Here is an 18,150-nt window from a genome sequence, read left to right on the forward strand (position 1 = left end):
TCCGAAGAGAAGCAATGCCTTGTCAAGAAGGATGCCTGAAACTGTTATAAAAGGGGTAGAAGGCAAGAGATTAAAGCATCGGTCGAAGAAGTTTCTCGTCTCTCTAGCTTTCTAACTTCTGTTCTCTCTCTTTGTTGGAGTGAGGTTTCTCGCTCTCTAAACTCTTTTCTTTTTCTCTTCCCAATTTTCTTTCGTCCATTCGATTTGATCTCTATCAAATGTAAGTAGTGTCTATGTGTTTTGTAAAAATTGTTGTATTAGTCAGAGTGTTTGTTAGAAGAGTTGTATACATCTGTGACAAATACGTTATCCGGCCAAGAGCCTGTCATGTATATAAGTTTATTTTCCCATTTTTGAGTTCTGTTACTATGCAGTTCCAATAAAATCAACTTCTTATTTTATATAACTCTTAGTTTTACACTTCTAGATCATTACTTTTTGCTTTTGGTTTGCTTTTCACTTTTCATTTCAGTAAAACACATGTATTTTTCACTATTCATGTCAGTTTTATTCTATTCATGTCAATATTTTTTACTATTCATGTCAGTTTTATACTATTCATGTCAGTAACACGTATGCACCTTTTACTATTCATGTCAGTTTAATGCTATTCATCATTTAATCTTTAAACTCCACGAAAAATCCTTAAACTACACGCGGAAAGTTGAGGTGGTCTCGTTGGACTATATTTGATAGATTATACTATTCATCGTAGGTAGACAATCACCATTCACATAATCCCTTAGCACTATTCACCTGATAGTATTCATGTGCACTATTCATCCAGCACTATTCACTTGATACTATTCATGTGCACTATTCATCTTGCACTATTCACTGACACTATTCATAGTTACTAATCATTGTGCACTATTCACCCAACACTGTTTTCTGCACACTATTCGGTGCATCTGTTTTACTATTATTATCATAATTGGATTCTGTATTTGTTTTGTGTCTTAATTATAATGAGTTTCTAGGTGGTGCTTCTAGTCTCAAAGGTGTCTCTTAAAAAGTAAGTTGCACCTCTCCTCTTGGTAGTTCTTTAATATAATCTATTTCAGTGCTTTGGAGCTGTCTGTCACCTCTATGTAGGGTGCCGGGTAGCAGCTTCCAATTTTCTGGGAGTCTTACGTCTTCCCATTTAATTTGTTTTGGTGTTATAGCTTTATTATGAATATTCGACTCAAATAGAGTCGTAAAACCTCTTGTATTAATATGTTTATTATTAGGATTAAGTGTATTAAGTACTCTATAATATATTATATATATTACAGCTACATTTTGAGATCCAGGTATCATATTGAACCTTGAGTTCCTATAGTTAAAGTAAGACCTTTTAATAGGTTGGGATCACCTAAGCTTAATTATAATTAAGATAACAATTAAAATAAACTGGGCCTTAATGTAGGCTAACTTCTATGACTCCCAATAAAGAATCCTGAAAATCTAGATGTCAATTATCCTGAACACAGGCTAATGCTGTTGTATTTAGACCTTGTTTAGTTAGGGATCTTATAGCCACACTTGTAGGGTACCTATGTGTATGTAGTTATATTTTCTTTTTTCTTTTAACAATTTAAATCAAATAATTGTATGAGTGTTTGGTCATCTTTTAATGAAATTTTTTTCCATGTCCTGTGTATTTAGCTCTAAGGTTGAAGGTTCCTATCCTATAGATACTAGTGCGTTTTATGGTAGGTAGTTTCCAATTAGTTGGGACAACTAAAGATTCAAACTCCTGTTCTTCAGTATTTAGAATTTGTGAATCCGGAATTGCTACTGTCTAAAACTTCTTGTTTTAGTTCGGATTCGGTCCTAGTTTGGTTCAAAGTCTCCATCTAACACCTTTAGTTACTACGTCTGACTTTCCTTAAGCTTAAAACGTTTGCCTAACAATAATCGTCACAATGCACAAACGGCCTGATAAGCCCTATATCAACTCAAATGGGCATGCAACGGCCTCCCTTACTGATCTAGACAATTGCTTATAGGTTGGCTTCCACCGCTATCGGTTGGCCTCACCTCCCGTTAGATTTTAACTATAAACAAAACTATTTCTAAAGCAAAACTAGCTTTCAGAAGACCTAGTTAGTGACAAACTCTAGTTAACAACCTAAGTACTGAAGCTGACTAGAATTTGGCTTTAGACTGGGTTCTAATCGGAATATGGCTTTTTAAACTACAGGTTTAAAAGGAAAATTGGGTCTGACTAAGGGGTTTATCGGATCATTATGCTTTGATTGGATCAACTTTGGCTCTGATACCATTTGGTTGAAGCGTGCAAGAATTGGGTAAAAATCTAAGAAAATAGAGCTTATAGTTTGAGTGCGTACATTGCTCTGATACCATTTCGACAAAGCGCGAATAATGCTAACAAAAAGCTTAATTAATGTGTGAATAGTGCGCATTGAATAGTGTTGTGTGAATAGTGCACAATGAACAGTAACTATGAATAGTATCAGTGAATAGTACTGGTTGAATAGTACATGTAAATAATATCAAGAAAATAGTGCTGGATGAATAGTGCACATGAATAGTGCTGAGGGATTATGTGAATAGCAACCGCTTACCTACGATGAATAGTATAATCTATCAAATGTAGTTTAATGAGATCACTTCAACTTTTCGCGTGGAGTTTAAGGATTTTTCGTGGAGCTTAAAGATTAAATGATGAATACTATTAGACTGACACGAATAGTAAATGTGCATATGTGTTATGGACATAATTAGTATAAAACTGACATAAATAGTAAAAAATACATACGTGTTACTGAAATGACATTGAAAAGCAAACCAAAAGCAGAAAGTAATGAACAAGAAGTTTAAAAATAAGAATTACGTAAAATCATAAACTTGATTTTATTAGAGCTGCATAGTAACAAAACTCAGAAATGGGAAAATAAACTTACACGATAGGCTCTTGGCCGGATAACGTATCTGACACGGACAATCCTTCTGTATACAACTCTTCTAACAAACACTCTGATCAAATCAAATGGATGAAAGAAAATTGGGAAGAGAAGAGAAGCAAAGAGTTTAGAGAGAGACACTTCACTCCAACAGAGAGAGAGAGAGAGAGAGAGAGAGAGAGAGAGAGGTTAAAAAGCTGGAGAGAGTAAGAGAGAGGAGAGACTTCCTCGTTTGATCGTCCGATACTTTGATCTCTTGCCTTTTGCCCTTTTTATAGAGGTTTTAGGCATCCTTCTTGATAAGGCCTTGCTTCTCTTTGGACAGGTGGTCAGTTAGCTTTTTTGGCATGGTTATCGTCAGGCGTCCAGGTGTCATTGGGTGGCTTCTAAACTTTATTTCTTTCAGTAGGTGGTACAAACAGGTAGCTTCGGGAATCTTCCTCTTGAGCTGAGGGCTTGGATTCATTTATATGGGTGGCTAAAAATTTTATGCCATTTGGTGGCTTTGAGAAACTGTCTTCGGCATGTGGCTGTACGAGTGGTATCTTTTATTGATTGCTTTGACTGGGTAGGTGATCTTGTTGTCAGAGGGCTCAGAAAGGTAACGGGATTCCTTTTTGCGTTTAGGGTTGGTTGGCATCAGAGAATCTTTTGGTAGCAGCTAGGTGGAAAGGTGTTAGTATGCTGAGGTCATTCGTCTGAGAAATATCTCTGCTTCTTTTCTTTAAGAGTAATTAAGACTAATAATCTTGATTTAAGGCTATGAGCTCATCCTTCCATCATGTTATCGAGATTTGCCAGTCCCACCTCATCTAAGGTATCATAAAAATCTGATCCCTCATCTTTATGAATTTGATAGTATTTATTATCATTCTTTTTCTTTGACAGTCTTTGTTTTGTTTTAGGACTCCCTTTTAATCGGGCTACTTCTATCGTATTGAGATACATTTCACAGCTCTCTAATTTCTCATACCACTCTTGTGGTATGGCTGGAGTCCAATTAGAGGGGCTACTTATAGTAACTCTTTCATGATGAAAGATCTTGCATGTCTCATCATAAGAATGAGCTAGTATAACTTCATAAATATTTTTAAATCCTTCTGCTCTTACATAGAATATTTTCTTTCATAAAATAATCCTTTTGAGTTTGGGAAAGGCAATACTCTTCTTTCTCCAAGGTTAATTATAAGAACATGATGGGTTGCAAATAATGTTTCTTGGTAAATTTCTGGGATGGCATCGCAACAACCAACAAAAAGAGGTCTTGTAAGGGTTTTTAGGAAGCAAGGCAACATCTTAGGAATTCCCTTTTTATCCTCAGATTCGAGATAAAAGCTTGAAATTAATCCTGCTGTCATTAATAATTCTTCCTCTTCATTGTCTTGAAGATGTATTCCAGGGAGACCTTTTTTGGCCAACAACTTTGTTTTTGTTTCTAATAAGTTAAATCGTGAAAATAGTTCCAGATTTCTGTAAGATATTTCGCTTGAGCTTTTCTGCTAATTTCTTTTGATGCCTCATAAGGCAATTATGGTATTTGTCTTGAGCGTTCTCCCTTTTTTTTATTTTTCAAAGCAGCTTGTAGTATTTCTTTCTCCGGTTTTCTTTTTCCTTCTTTTATCTTTTCTTCCAGTGGCCATCTTAGAGAATCTGCAAGATGGTCCAAGGACTCTTGTACACAGAATATTGTTGTTAGAATAGCATAGTCTTGACCTTTTCCGAATTCCTCTGTGAGAATAATATCAGCCAAGTCCTCAGTAATTCTTTTTATTTTTACAAGTAAAGAGATATCCTTATACTTGGATAATTTGTTGCTGATTTTTTCTGTTTAATTTGTTAATGATAATTTGTCAATGATTTTTTCCAAGTAAAGAGATATCCTTATCCTCTGAGAACATTTTGAATACCTATAATTATTTAATTAATTCATAATGTTTTGTCTTATTAGCCGAGAGAGAGAGAGAGAGAGAGAGAGAGAGAGAGAGAGAGAGAGAGAGAGAGAGAGAGAGAGAGAGAGAAATGGGAATAGTAAAATATGGACTTGATGAGAAATAAGTCAAGTGGGTTTATTTTGGTAAAAGAATAGGACAGACGAGAGGGTGCATGGAAGTGGGTCCTTGAAATCTACCATCAAATTGCCAATGCCACATGAAAGGAAAAAGGATAGAGGGTTTGACGTGAAATCTCGATTTTCAAATGGGGCTAACACAATATTTTCCCTATTTTTTATAGTGATTCCACTGGCCATCTCCATTTGGGCCTTGAATTCTACCTCCACTTACTCTTGATAAGTTGCAAGTTGCATATTCCTTACGCCCTATTTCCTCAACTGCCCTATGTCTCCACACCTATTTTAGGTGGTTAGTACTGTCTGTCATAAGCTTCTTACAATGATCACACTTCAGCACATACCCTTCTCCACCAGCTTCACCTCATCTTGCCATACTGGATCGTCCCTCGTCTTCTCCCAAACCTAAAAAAGACATGCTAAAGGCATAAACCCCAACCAACATACTTTTACAAATTAAAATATTTGTAAACAATTGTACACTAGATCATAAAAACCTTTAAAACTATCTAAATGATAACATTGTATTAGAAAAACATTGAACATTATACATACATAGAAGTATATCCTTGTACACTTGTAAAAACTGTGTAAAGGAATTTGAAAAAAGAACTTGAATGTTACACTTATTTGTGATAGATTGCCACAAAAATGCAACAATAACAGAAATAATGCTAGATGAACTAAAATTATTAAAAAAAATCAGGCAATTTAATGAATTTAAAGTAGAAAAAAAAAGTTACCCAAAATTTCGAGCAAAACTTTTGGTTCCGAGATCTTTATGCTTGTTGCAAATTGATACCTCCAATTTTCAGGAATGTTTCCCTAGACGGCCCTAAGTGAAACCTCGGAACGAGTTTTGGGTATATTAGATTGGGGAGATTCCGAATTAGAGATCTCTCAGATCCTAATTTTTTGTGTTTAAGCCCATGGTTGGATAGTTAACCTTTCCTCAAAGAAAAAATAAAAAAGCCTATGATTGGATGAAGAACCCAAAAATAGGCTTAGAGGTCAAATTTCATTGGGAATCACCATCTATTGTGAAGAAAATTGCAATTTTTTGGGTTTTCAGAAACCCTTAGCTGAAATTTTTGATCACTCAAATTTGTCAAATCTGAGTTTTTTTTCTCTAATCCACTGTATCTACTAGATGTATATATGGCAAAAATTAAGCTATTATAGACTCAATTTGGGCTCAAAGCGCAGTCCCTAGTCGTCAAAGCTTGGGATGAAGAGAAAAGGGTTGCAGATTTCTGTGCCCCCTTTTAAACTGAAACTTGCATGGTACTTGGCTGAGTTCTATAATGACTCGCCTCAGTTTATTCACCTGAATACTTTGAACTGCCCGAGTTTCACATTATTCGGGCGAGTCTATACAGTATTTATTGTTACACCCCTCTTGCCCCCAACCCTCCCCCCCTGGGGGCCTGAGTTTTGGGGGGTTTGGGCTCAGCACCCTGCCGAACCTGAGTAACGTGGGCGAGTCTGAGTGTACTCGCCCAATTTTCAAACATTGGCTAAAAATATTGCTGATTATGGCAAGTGTTTTTCTGCAGAGCTGCCTCAATTTTTATTTAATGCTGGATTTTGTCGTGATGGAAAGCTTATTGGGGTCACTCAACCTCGACGAGTTGCTGCTGTTACTGTTGCAAAGCGTGTAGCAGAGGAATGTGGCATTGAGCTAGGCCAGAAGGTTGGATATTCAATAAGATTCGAAGATGTCACATCTAGCACAACAAGAATCAAGTATATGACTGATGGATTGCTTTTGAGGTGCTGCCTTGTGCTTCTTAAAATTCACATTGAGCAAGAGTAATAATTTTTGTGTGCTATTTCAAGTTGCAAATGTTTGACGCCACGATTGGTCTTTTGCTCTAATTCTCTCTGTCATGGGGGGTACGTTTCAGTGTAAGAAATGTCCTTGTTCTCTGTCTTTCCGGTTATGAATGATATTCAACTAAATTGTGGTTGTTTCAGGATGGTGGTGATAGTATTTAAATCTGTTTGAAATGGCACTTGAAGGGTTTTTGTTTCTTAAGAAAATATGGCATCTATTGCTGAGTATTTTGTATAAAATATATATACTTCATTTGTTTGCCAATGGATTAGAAGGTTAGAAATATTTGGCCTACCAGAGGCAATGAAGTATCAGTCTATGATCGTGCTTATCGATTTGCTGATAGAAAGCCATTTTTATGGGGAACCTCAGAGAACAACGGTGGCACAAATGTTATTAGTATTGTCTCTTTTGTGGAAACTAAGGATGCAGTATCTCTTTATAATGTTTTTAGAACTTCCTTGCTAGGCTAAGTAAATGGTGAAATGTGAATAGTCTTATCGAATTAGGGTTCTACTGAGGAGGGATGTTTTTGTGGGACTTCTTGTCTTCATGATGTAACATGGGCATTTCTCTTGTAATATGGCAGTTCTTGATGTAATCAGGTTATTTTTTAGTGAAGGAATATAACAGAGATATTTATGTCTCTTGCATTGTACTCTTTTTTTTGGTAAATACTGAATGTAGTTTAATTATGAAATGCATTTATCAGTAGAAAAGACTAAATAACTTCTCACAAAGAACTTACTGCTTTTAACTATTTTTTTGTTTTGATAATGTACTGCTTTTAACTATTATGAAATTGCAGGGAAGCACTGTTGGATCCTCGTCTTTCTAAATATTCAGTCATAATAGTCGATGAAGCTCATGAGAGAACGGTGCATACTGATGTGCTACTGGGTTTGTTAAAAAATGTACAGCGTGCAAGATTGAGATCCCCCACCAACCAGTGTCTTGTTGATTCTAAGGATTTTCATACCTCAAAAGTTCTTCCCTTAAAGCTGGTTATTATGTCTGCTAGTCTGGATGCTAGAGGATTTTCTGAATATTTGGGTAATGCCAAAGCTGTTCATGTCCAAGGCCGGCAATTTCCTGTCGATATACTATATACTTACTCTCCTGAGTCCGACTATATTGATGCTGCTTTAATAACTATTTTTCAGGTATACAATGAACTTTTCTCTTTTTAAAATTCTTATTGCGTGTATGTTACATTCAGTTGACTTTATTTCCTTGCCTTTTGTTAAATGTTACATAAACAAATGATAGTACACATTCTGAGTTGTTTCTATATGGTGTATGGATTTCTCATTTTCCTTCAATAAAATTATGCATCATTTGTTAAATTCTTTTATTAATGGTCATGTCATTCTTTTGCTATATAATGATTTGTATATTGGGAGTATATCACTATGAGAATGAACCTCTGTATGTAAATGGCGGTGTTGATGGAGCTTCATTAAAAAAATATCATAACTTGGGGCTCGCCTTAGTGAGCCCAGATCATGACCCCAATGATTCCAGAAGAAAAATGATAGAGACGCCTTGAGACCCACCCTAAACCATATTTCTTTGTTAACAGACCACCGTTTTTGTCTGAGCCGGACTGGGTGACTCGGGCTCAATACCCTTGCAAGTTCGGGTTCCATGATTTTAATCACTGGTTTGTATAATAGTTTGTCTCTACTTTCCATTTCCTAACTGGATGGTGGATGTGCTTTCTATGTTCCTGCCAAGTTACATGTTATGTGCATTTAGTATTTTTCGTTCTTGTGTCACTAAGAACATAATCTTTTCTTGAAGGATCATACTATTTATTACATACTGTTTATGTTCCTGCCAAATTACATGTTATGTGCATTTAGTATTTTTCCTTTTTGTGTCACTAAGAACATAATATTTTCTTGAAGGATCGTACTATTTATTGCATACTGTACTCTTCCTTGTCTTTTTACTTTCTGTTCCTTTTTAATTTATACTCGTGGGAAATTATTGATGTTTTTGATGTTCTGAGTTGCATATTTATGCCAATTATTGTAGAACATATGAGGGAAGACTTTTGTGTTGTGAATCTCATAATTATTTCTATTTTATTAGATCCATCTAGAGGAGGGTCCAGGTGATATTCTAGTCTTCTTGACTGGGCAAGAAGAGATTGAATCTGTGGAAAGACTTGTGCGAGAGCGAGCTTTGCACCTATCTGAAGACTCTCGAAAGATTCTAACAGTTCCAGTATATTCTGCTCTTCCTTCAGAGCAACAAATGCAAGTCTTCAGACCGGCACCAGATGGTTTCCGAAAGGTAAAGAGTGTCACTCGTGCTTTTGTTGTCTATTGTGAGTAAATGTTTTCTTATGTACCTACCAAGCAATATCTATTCACCCAATGAGCTCTATATTTTAAGATGCTGTTGTTATGTTAGCACTTAAGCAAATCACCTATAATATGATGTTTGTCATAAACTTCTTGCAAGTCCGTTATCAAATTTTGCTCAAGACTGAATGATGGCCATGCATATTCTTCCATAGATTGTATCAAGTGAAATTTACATGTTCTTGAAATTCATATGAACGATCTGCTTCCTGTCCTTGCATGGATCTTTGCATCCCATGCCTTTTTAACTATTGGAAATGTATGTGGTTTATTTCTTGCTTAGTGAGTCTGGTTATTTTACCCATAACCTCCAACTGGTCATTTCTCTTATAGGGCTAGATTCAGTACAAAAAAAAGGTTTCATAATAATAAAGTTATGTTTCCATTTTGGAACTTTTGCATGCCCTATTAAGTGACTGCCCTTCAGCTTCCAAAGAGCGAATGTTCAGCGCTGGAAATACTGTAACTCCAGGTCATTTTGCTCATGCTTCAGTCACCATCATCGTGTAATGCAGCGGGTAGTCAAATTTTCTTTCATTGAAAACTATTTTGTACAAGTACTGAGCATCTTAATTACCATTACTCTGAAGATCTGAAAATCGTCTTCTGTAACTTTTGATTGTCGTTAGGGGCTAGAAAATTGGATCACTAGCGATCAACTGTTAAAACCAGTCCATATATCTATAGTTTATTATTTTTGTTCTAATAAATTTTTTTTCCAAAACTTGTAGGTTATATTGGCAACAAACATTGCTGAGACATCTGTTACCATTCCTGGAATTCGATTTGTCATAGATACTGGATTAGTGAAAGCTCGTTCGTTCAACCCACGGACAGGGATGGAATCGTTGGTTATAATACCAATTTCAAAGGCACAGGCACTTCAAAGGAGGTGAGCATACTTCCCCAATCCGTATAGGGGCATCTCAGCACATCACTTTTATCAGGGGCTGTATATAAAAAAGTAATGCCATTGGAGGGAGGGGGAGAGTGATCAAGTATTTTGTAATGGCTAATTCATTTGTTTTTTTAGTGGGTAAGTTGGGATCCAGACCCAAGTTCAGTGTGGGATGTGGCCCTTACCTGTTTCAGTTGTATGGATATCCATGTTCTTCTGTAATTCCTCAATTTCTTCTTTCTCTTTCTTTGAAACATCTCTCCTTTGGATATTCATTTCTTTTATAAGGGTCAATGTTCAAAAAGGCATAGTCAGGCACCTAGATCCCTAGGCGGTCTAAGGGCAGGGGTTGGGGTGGGGGGCATTTGTTGTTTTGTGTGTGTATGTTTGTAGTGTGTGCTTGTGCGTGCGCAGGCGCGCACGTATGTGCGTGCATGAGGCCTTGCATGAAATTCTTGAAGATCATCCTCTTTTTTACTTTTGGATTCATATTTGTGACAGAGAGAGGTCTCGAATACTTGAGGACGTTCTTCTTTTACTTCTAATATATTGCTAGAGAGAGAGAGAGAGAGAGAGAGAGAGAGAGAGAGAGAGAGAGAGACCTTGCATCAAACACTTGGAGGTAATTTACTTCTTTTTCTTCTTCTTACATGTGAAAAGGGACCACATGGGTCCATATGTATCTTTGTTTGTGTATGTGTGTGTGTGAGTGAGGGGGAGGCGCGCATTGAACACTTGGAGGCCATCTTCTTCTTCAACTTATATGTAAAGATCACATGGGCCACACAGAGAGAGAGAGAGAGAGAGAGAGAGAGAGAGAGAGAGAGAGAGAGAGAGAGAGAGAGGCCTGAATTTTTGTTTGGGTGGATATTTTTTTTTTTTTTTAAGGGGTGACACTAGGTGGGCGCCCAGACCCTCCTTAGGCATGTCTGCCCGGGCCCCACTGATAAGGATCTACTACAAGGTTCACTAATAAGGCAGGAGATTGCTGGCCAAGTCATAGACCACTTGACCTATTTCATTCACATTTTCTATGACAAGCCCTACAATATTTCATCCTGAGATTGTCGTTTCATCTAGTCAATCAGAGTTGTGACTAAACTGTTTAAAAACTTGTTATTACGTCAGTTAAAATCAGTTAGACAAGAAATATTGCTTTTCTCTTCTTTTTTAGCTTGATATTGTAAAATATATTTATCTTTATCATTTTAAAAATGTGTTGCTTATGATGTTATAATACCTATTTTCTGGTTTATTGATATGCTTATAATACTGATATTTATGCAATGGAAACTGATTCCGCTTTATTTTTATGAAATTTCATTGAACACGAAATTAACATGAGTTTAACACAGTGGCCGTGCAGGTCGTGAAGTACCTGGGAAGTGCTTCCGGCTGTATACAGAGGATGAGTTTGGGAAGCTTGCTGAATCCACTATCCCAGAGATTAAGCGATGCAACCTTTCAAACGTGGTATTACAGCTCAAGGCTCTGGGGATTGATGACGTTATTGGGTTTGATTTCATGGATAAACCTTCGAGGTGAGCAACCATTCATGCTCAGCTCTTGCTTCTCTATTTTGCACTGTGGCCTTATCACTTGGAATAATTTTGGGATGTTACTTATTTATAACTGAACTTTGGGTAAGCATTTAAGCGGGGTGGTTTGCTTTCAGTGTACCTTTCTGGCCATTTCCAGAAATTTATTAGTAAAGCAAAAAAAAAAAAATAAAAAATTGGACTTTGTCTTTGTGATCATCAAATAATCGAATACTGGGTTCTGTACATGCAAAGTTGTTGGACCAAGTGTTGTAGAAATCCTTCTGAAGAGTTAAATAGCCCCAGTCCTAGCGATTTTCCCTATCCACGGTTTTTTGTAATTATTCTTACATCTTTTCTCCAACCAATTTCTTTTCCTTTAAAAGTTTGAGCATGTATGCATATCTGCTTTCTGAAGTTCCACAACGTTCTGTATCATGATTGGGACACTAATGAAAGTGAAAATGACATTCTTGGACATGCATTGGCCACAGTTTCCTTTTTTTTTGTTTTGTGGAAATTCGAGCATTTATGTCTATCATCTTTCTGAAGTGCAAAAACCTTGTCTGTATCATGAAAGTGGAATACTGACCAAAGTGAATATGACGATCATAAAAATGCAGTAGAACATATGTCCTTGTTGTATTGAATCCTTAGCAAATGATGTCCTTTAACTTCAAATTCTGGAAATAACCAACACTCTCACCAGTGATTCTTTCGTAATCAATAGAAATGATTTCGTGTTGATGGCTGTTTAGATGATGCTGATGATGTTGTGTAAAAAATTTAAAAGTGGGGATAAGTAGATAGTCGTCTTTTCTTAAAGTTTATGTTGATTCATGTCATGTTTTTGGAAAGCCATGGGCATTTTCCAAATTATTACTGAAATTACATAAATTGTTGATGACATTATGAGTTAAATTATTTTGTGCCTCAGAGACTCAACCTAATATAGCTAAAAGAGAGAAACAAAATGAAGTCTGTAGTTCAAAATGATCACTCTTAACGGTTTGTTAACAGCCACTAATGGTTTGTTTAATAGGATGGCTGTGGTGAAGTCTTTGGAGCACTTATACGTATTAGGGGCTTTGACTGTTGAAGGCAAACTCTCAGACCCTGTTGGTTTCCAAATGGCGCGCTTACCTTTGGATCCAATTTATGCCAAAGGACTTATCGTGGCAAGCAAGCTCAACTGCTTGGAAGAAATGTTAATAATAGTTTCTATGCTTTCGGTGGAATCTATTTTTTATTCTCCTCGTGAGAAGATGGAGGAGGTATTTATTGAGCAATCTCTCTCTCTCTCTAGCCTGCCCCCCTTCTTTTTCCCGCTTTCTTTTTTTCCCTCCCACGACATGGAATCACATTTGCCCCCCCCCCCCCTTTGTTTTTTTTTTTTCTATTTCTGTTCCCTCAACATGAAATCATGCATATTAAAACTTTTTCACTGCTTTTTTTTTTTTTGGGGAAAGTAACTTTTTCACTGCTTTCCCTGCAGGCATCCATCATTTTCTTTGTTTGTTTGTTTTCAATCAATTTTTTTATCTTAAAAATAAACACACTCCTGGATAACAAGTTCAACACTATACACTTTATACTCAGGTTTAGAATTTGGCACTCTAACTAATTATGTGGTTTTAAAATCGGTAATCTTTTACTTGCCTAGTTTGATAGAGAAAAGGTTTCGTTAACATGACTTATAAGAAAGCCATGGAGAGCGAGCCCACCAGTGTGCCAGTTTAGTAGAAGTATCCAAACGTACAGTCAGTTATCTACTGCTAATATTATGGCTAGGATTTGTAGTCTACTTTCGCATGAGGAATGAGCCTGAGGCTTGGGTTGTCAGGGTAGCAGAGCTGCAATATGACGTCCCAAATTCAATTCCTACCTATTATATATACCTGTGAACATGTCAAAAAATAGTTACTATACTATGATGTTGAGCTCATTTTGTTTTTTGATGCTCAGGCAAGAGCAGCTAGGAAATGCTTTGCTAGCCAAGAAGGAGATCATATCACATTGTTGAATGTATGTCGAGCTTCTGTAGAGAGTTTGGAGAAAAGCAGAATGGGGAATCAGGAAACCATTAGGGATAAAACGGTCGAAAAAAAACTAAACAAATGGTGTAGGGAGAACTTCATTAATAGCCGTTCTTTGAGGCATGCTCGAGAGATTCACAGGTTGCCAACACTACCAACATTATTTCCTGTCCATGTATTTGCTCTCTATGCACAAAACTCTCATTCTAATATGCTCTTGCTGGTTGTCTGGTTCTACCGCATTAACATTTGATATTTTTTGTCTTTTATTTTTTGTTGTAGGCAAATTTTGGGACATGTCCAAAATATGGGTCTGAATGTGACTTCATGTGGGCAAGACATGGACCAGTTTCGTAGGTGCCTTGCCGCGTCTTTCTTCCTCAATGCTGCAGTGAAGCAGCCTGATGGATTGTACAGGTTTGGAACAACATCTTACCTAAGATTATCTAATATTTTGGAAGATAAAAAACAAAATCTCTTTATTGTTGTTTTCTTAGAAGCATTATTTGAAAATTTAGGATTCATACTCGAGAATGAGTTTGATCAACTCAATGATTGAGATCCAACATGGAGTGGGTCAGCCGCAAAAATTCTGTATGTTTGTGCACATATGCTCATGGGCACTTGTGTATATAATTTTGAATGGATGAAAGCATAAAATGGAAAAGATAATCAGTTAATCATCATGTAAAAAATCAAACTCATACTATAAAGCTATGCTATAGTCGAATCATGGTATCTTCCAGTTGTAAATTTGTCTGTATTGTTCAAGTTAATTTATTTGCTGTTTAGAATGGAAGTCCTTCTCTTACATTTCAAAAAAGTTAAAAAGGACAAAAGAAAAAGGAAGTCCTTCTCTTATGCTAACAATTAAAAAAAAAAAAAAAATGTCCATATTTTATGCTAATCTGGGTATCATTTAGTAACATGTTTGCTGATTACATGGTTTTTTGTATTTCTATTTGGGAAATTATCGTATCAAACTACCCCCCTTCCAAAAAAAAAAAAAAAAAAAATTATCATATCAAACTACCCCCCTCCAAAAAAAAAAAAAAAAAAAAAAAAAAAGAAAGAAAGGATAACTCAGATTTTCATGTATCACCTTTTTTTTTGCTTTCAGACTGCAATAGCTGATAAGAGAGAAGTTTCACCAGTACCTTCTGCACAAGCTACCGATTTTTCATTTTTTTCTTTTTTGAAAAAGAGCCCCGTCAATGTTCTAAATCCATTGAGTCTTCTCAATGTTATAATCCCATTTCAGCCCAAAATTAGCCCCTATCTAGGCTCTCTCTCTCTCTCTCTCATTCACACACACACACAGTTTCCAACCTTGTTAATCTTATTGCACGCATTCATCAATACAAGACCAAGTTCAAGATATCAGTAGCAACCTCAATTGTGGGCAACTAGAGACAAAGAAGAGGTATTCTCCATTTGTCAATCAACAAAACCCCTATTTTGCAACAATTGAATGTCATATAGCTAAATTACAAGAATCTTATTGATTGTATGATTGAAGTAGGAAAATTTACAGTTAATAAGAAGTTTTTACTGGTATTGGGGAATTGAGGCTTAATTATCAAAGTTTTCTGGATTTTGAGTATATGTTATAGTACTTAGTGAAAATCGTTCTGAATTTTGTTCATTAAGTTGCTGCATTAGCTTTACTGGAAAGAATATCAACTGGTTTTTATTGAGTTTATTACTGAAAATTCACAATGACAAATTCACTTTAAAGAATATCGGTGAATTTACATTGTAGTTACTGGAATTATTTTTTTGATACTCACTGTAGTTTTACTGTGAAATTTTCAGAGTAAATTTATCAGTGGATTTAAGGAGAATTTGTCATGTAAATTTACGGCGACAACGTCACTACAAATTTGGTCTTTGAATTGATAGCGGATCGTGAATACCAAGTGTTTGAAAATTGGTTCAATAAAGAGATAAATGTAATTGGAACCTGATAGTTTTTCATATTCTTATCCGGAGCGATGTTCAATTAGGAAGGATCAATAAAGGATTGGAGAATGTTAAGAATGGAGATTTTGTTGCATTCACTGGATTTTTAGAAAAAATGGATTTGGTCACTAACAATACCTTGATTCGGTCACCCTTGAATATTGACCTAGTAATATTCTTTCTGGCAAATATCTTTCAGGCAAAATTATAGTTGCAATTCAAATTGTATAAATTTCCAAAGATTTGCACTAAATATTATGAAATTATACTCATGAGTCGGAAAACTTTCATTAAATCAAGTCATTTTCTCAAAACCAATAATGTTTTCTCATTAACCGTAAATATTCCAACTTGAAACTCATATAATGGATTAGATTCTTGTTTTAATTTAGCCATGAACACGTTTGATCCTTGCTCTAGGGCTTTTGTTGATCAAATGGAGAATTCCTTGTCTTCTCCTGTAGTTGTATTCATATTGATGTTGCTTCGACATTAGGTTGGAAGACAAGGGCTCTTTTTGAAAAAATGGTGGGCTGTCGATTTGATAATTTCCCTCTATATTTCCTATATTAACCTTGGGTTTGCATAAATTTCCGCAGGGCTATGGCTTCTGGTCAGACAGTACAGATCCATCCATCCTCGGTGTTATTTGGGACAAAGCCCGATTGTATTATCTTCAATGAACTGGTTCGAACAAATCACAATTATATTCGTAACATAAGTCGAATAGATCCCCTCTGGTTGTCTGAGTTTGCTCCACATTACTATGGGAACAAGGAATGATTGTTGTACATCGGTAGGTTTCCAGTATTATCTGGAATAATTGTTTGAGGAAGTATCATTTGCTAGTGGCTTTGAGGAAGTATCATGTGCTTACTGCTTGAATTGATGTGATTTGCACTGATTTCTCGGTACTTTTGCAGGATATGGAACATCTGCATTTCTGATTATAGCATGGAAAAACTAGCTTGGGGAGCCCTGAATATTTCCCAGTCACCCAATTATTTTGAAAGCAGATTGGTGGCCTTAAAACTAATCTACACTCTTGATTCATTGGAGACTTCAAAATTCGTAGATTAAAGCCTGGGTTTCTCAAGCTGTGGAAGTGGATGACAGATAAGAGGCCAAGGAAATTGCCTTTGTGTTTTACAGATAGGGCCTTCATGCTCATTTGCTGTAAAGTTGACGGTTGGTGTAATCGCGCACAACCCGGCGCTTATCCAGAAATTGCATTGTGCAATATTATTTTCCAACTGTTAGGCTATTTTCCAGCGGACATTTGCGAGGGAAAGAAAATGTAAATTATACTCTGTTTCGCATATATTAATTATAATTTATGATCTTTTTCTGGTTTTTCTGCATGATTTGTTCAGTGGTAGGATTTGAACTTAGGACATGATATTCTAACTGTTTCCACGGTAATCAGTCAAACCCAAACTTGCTTGAATCATGACAATGTGTATGTCCAGTTCAACGAGTTCAATTGCTCATCAATCCTGACATGATATATTATTTATGTTAGTTGTGTTTTAGCTTTAACATAAGATGAGAATCAATCTCTCTCTCTTCCCAACACAATAATCATTGAGAATGTGCCATAACATAAAATGTGTCCTCGTTTGATAGATGGAAACTCCTCACTCTCTCTCTTGATAGTCACAAAGAATGTCACATAAACTACGTAAACATGTGTAACATGATACTCGAAGAATTTAGGGTAAATTTCGTACAGAATCCAAATTTCTCATTTTATTTTGTGGAAGATTTTTTTTTAATTTTTCTTTCAAGCTGCATAAAAAAATCGTTAAGGATTTCACTGTGCTCTCTCATTTCTTATTTCGTTTATTTATTCACTTTTGATCATAAAAATTAGTCTCAACAAATTTTTTTTATACCATTTCAATTCAAAAACGTTTTAAAAATATTTTAAAAAATTTTTTAACCCACTTTTTTTTATCTATCATCTCATTATATCTTTTAACTTAAAAACGTTTCAAAAATATTTTTTTATTATATTTTTTACCTTTTCAGCCCCTCAATGCCATGTAGAGGGCTCCCCATCTTTCTCTCTCATATTCGTCTCTCCTCTCCTCTTACATGTCAATCTCTCTCTAAATTTTACAGATGCTTCTTTTCTCTCTCTAAACCTCTTTTTCTAATGGTATAAAAAGGTTCTTTGAAACGTCCTTGAAATGTTTTTTTGGTTGAAATGTTATAAAAAAGTTTGTTAGGGTTAATTTTTATGGTTAAAAGTGAATAAATGAGGAAGATAAGATATATCTTATTTTGTGGATTCTAGACCACGAGAAATATTTATTTTAATCTCTATCTTTCTACCTAGGTGTTATGGTGAAATCTTTAGGGGGTTTTTTATGCCGCTTGAAAGAAAAATGGAAAGAGGGTCTATCATGAAATAAGATGGGGAATTAGGGTTCTCAACAAAATTTTTCCAAAAATTTATTGATTTTTTTTAAAATAAAAAATAAAAATAAAATAATCTAGGTATGGCCCTCACGAATGTATAATA

General features: G+C 35.7%; 1 protein-coding gene across 9 annotated transcripts in view; it reads left to right on the top strand.

The window, feature by feature from the left end:
• The window catches only part of LOC18429714 (RNA helicase family protein), a 33,249-nt gene extending 16,284 nt beyond the window's left edge, over nucleotides 1-16,965 (top strand). For 4 of the 9 annotated variants that reach the window (XM_006838997.4, XM_088849976.1, XM_088849977.1 and 1 more), the window contains exons 6-15: nucleotides 6,537-6,753; nucleotides 7,626-7,980; nucleotides 8,915-9,118; nucleotides 9,921-10,081; nucleotides 11,443-11,628; nucleotides 12,668-12,899; nucleotides 13,591-13,802; nucleotides 13,944-14,078; nucleotides 16,223-16,419; nucleotides 16,547-16,965. In XM_006838997.4, coding sequence (XP_006839060.2) covers nucleotides 6,537-6,753; nucleotides 7,626-7,980; nucleotides 8,915-9,118; nucleotides 9,921-10,081; nucleotides 11,443-11,628; nucleotides 12,668-12,899; nucleotides 13,591-13,802; nucleotides 13,944-14,078; nucleotides 16,223-16,406 — 1,886 coding nt within the window. In that variant the 3' untranslated portion in view covers nucleotides 16,407-16,419; nucleotides 16,547-16,965. Of the gene's footprint in view, nucleotides 1-3,237; nucleotides 3,730-6,536; nucleotides 6,889-7,625; nucleotides 7,981-8,914; nucleotides 9,119-9,920; nucleotides 10,082-11,442; nucleotides 11,629-12,667; nucleotides 12,900-13,590; nucleotides 13,803-13,943; nucleotides 14,079-16,222; nucleotides 16,420-16,546 lie in introns of all 9 variants that reach the window. The other 5 variants (XM_088849981.1, XM_088849979.1, XR_016042998.1 and 2 more) reach the window with 5 other exon arrangements.
• The last annotated feature ends 1,185 nt before the right edge of the window (nucleotides 16,966-18,150 follow it).

The sequence above is a fragment of the Amborella trichopoda genome, chromosome 10, assembly GCF_054954075.1.
Source record: "Amborella trichopoda isolate Santa Cruz 75 chromosome 10, AtrichopodaSantaCruz75HAP2 v2.0, whole genome shotgun sequence".
In the NCBI taxonomy this organism is placed as follows: domain Eukaryota; kingdom Viridiplantae; phylum Streptophyta; class Magnoliopsida; order Amborellales; family Amborellaceae; genus Amborella; species Amborella trichopoda.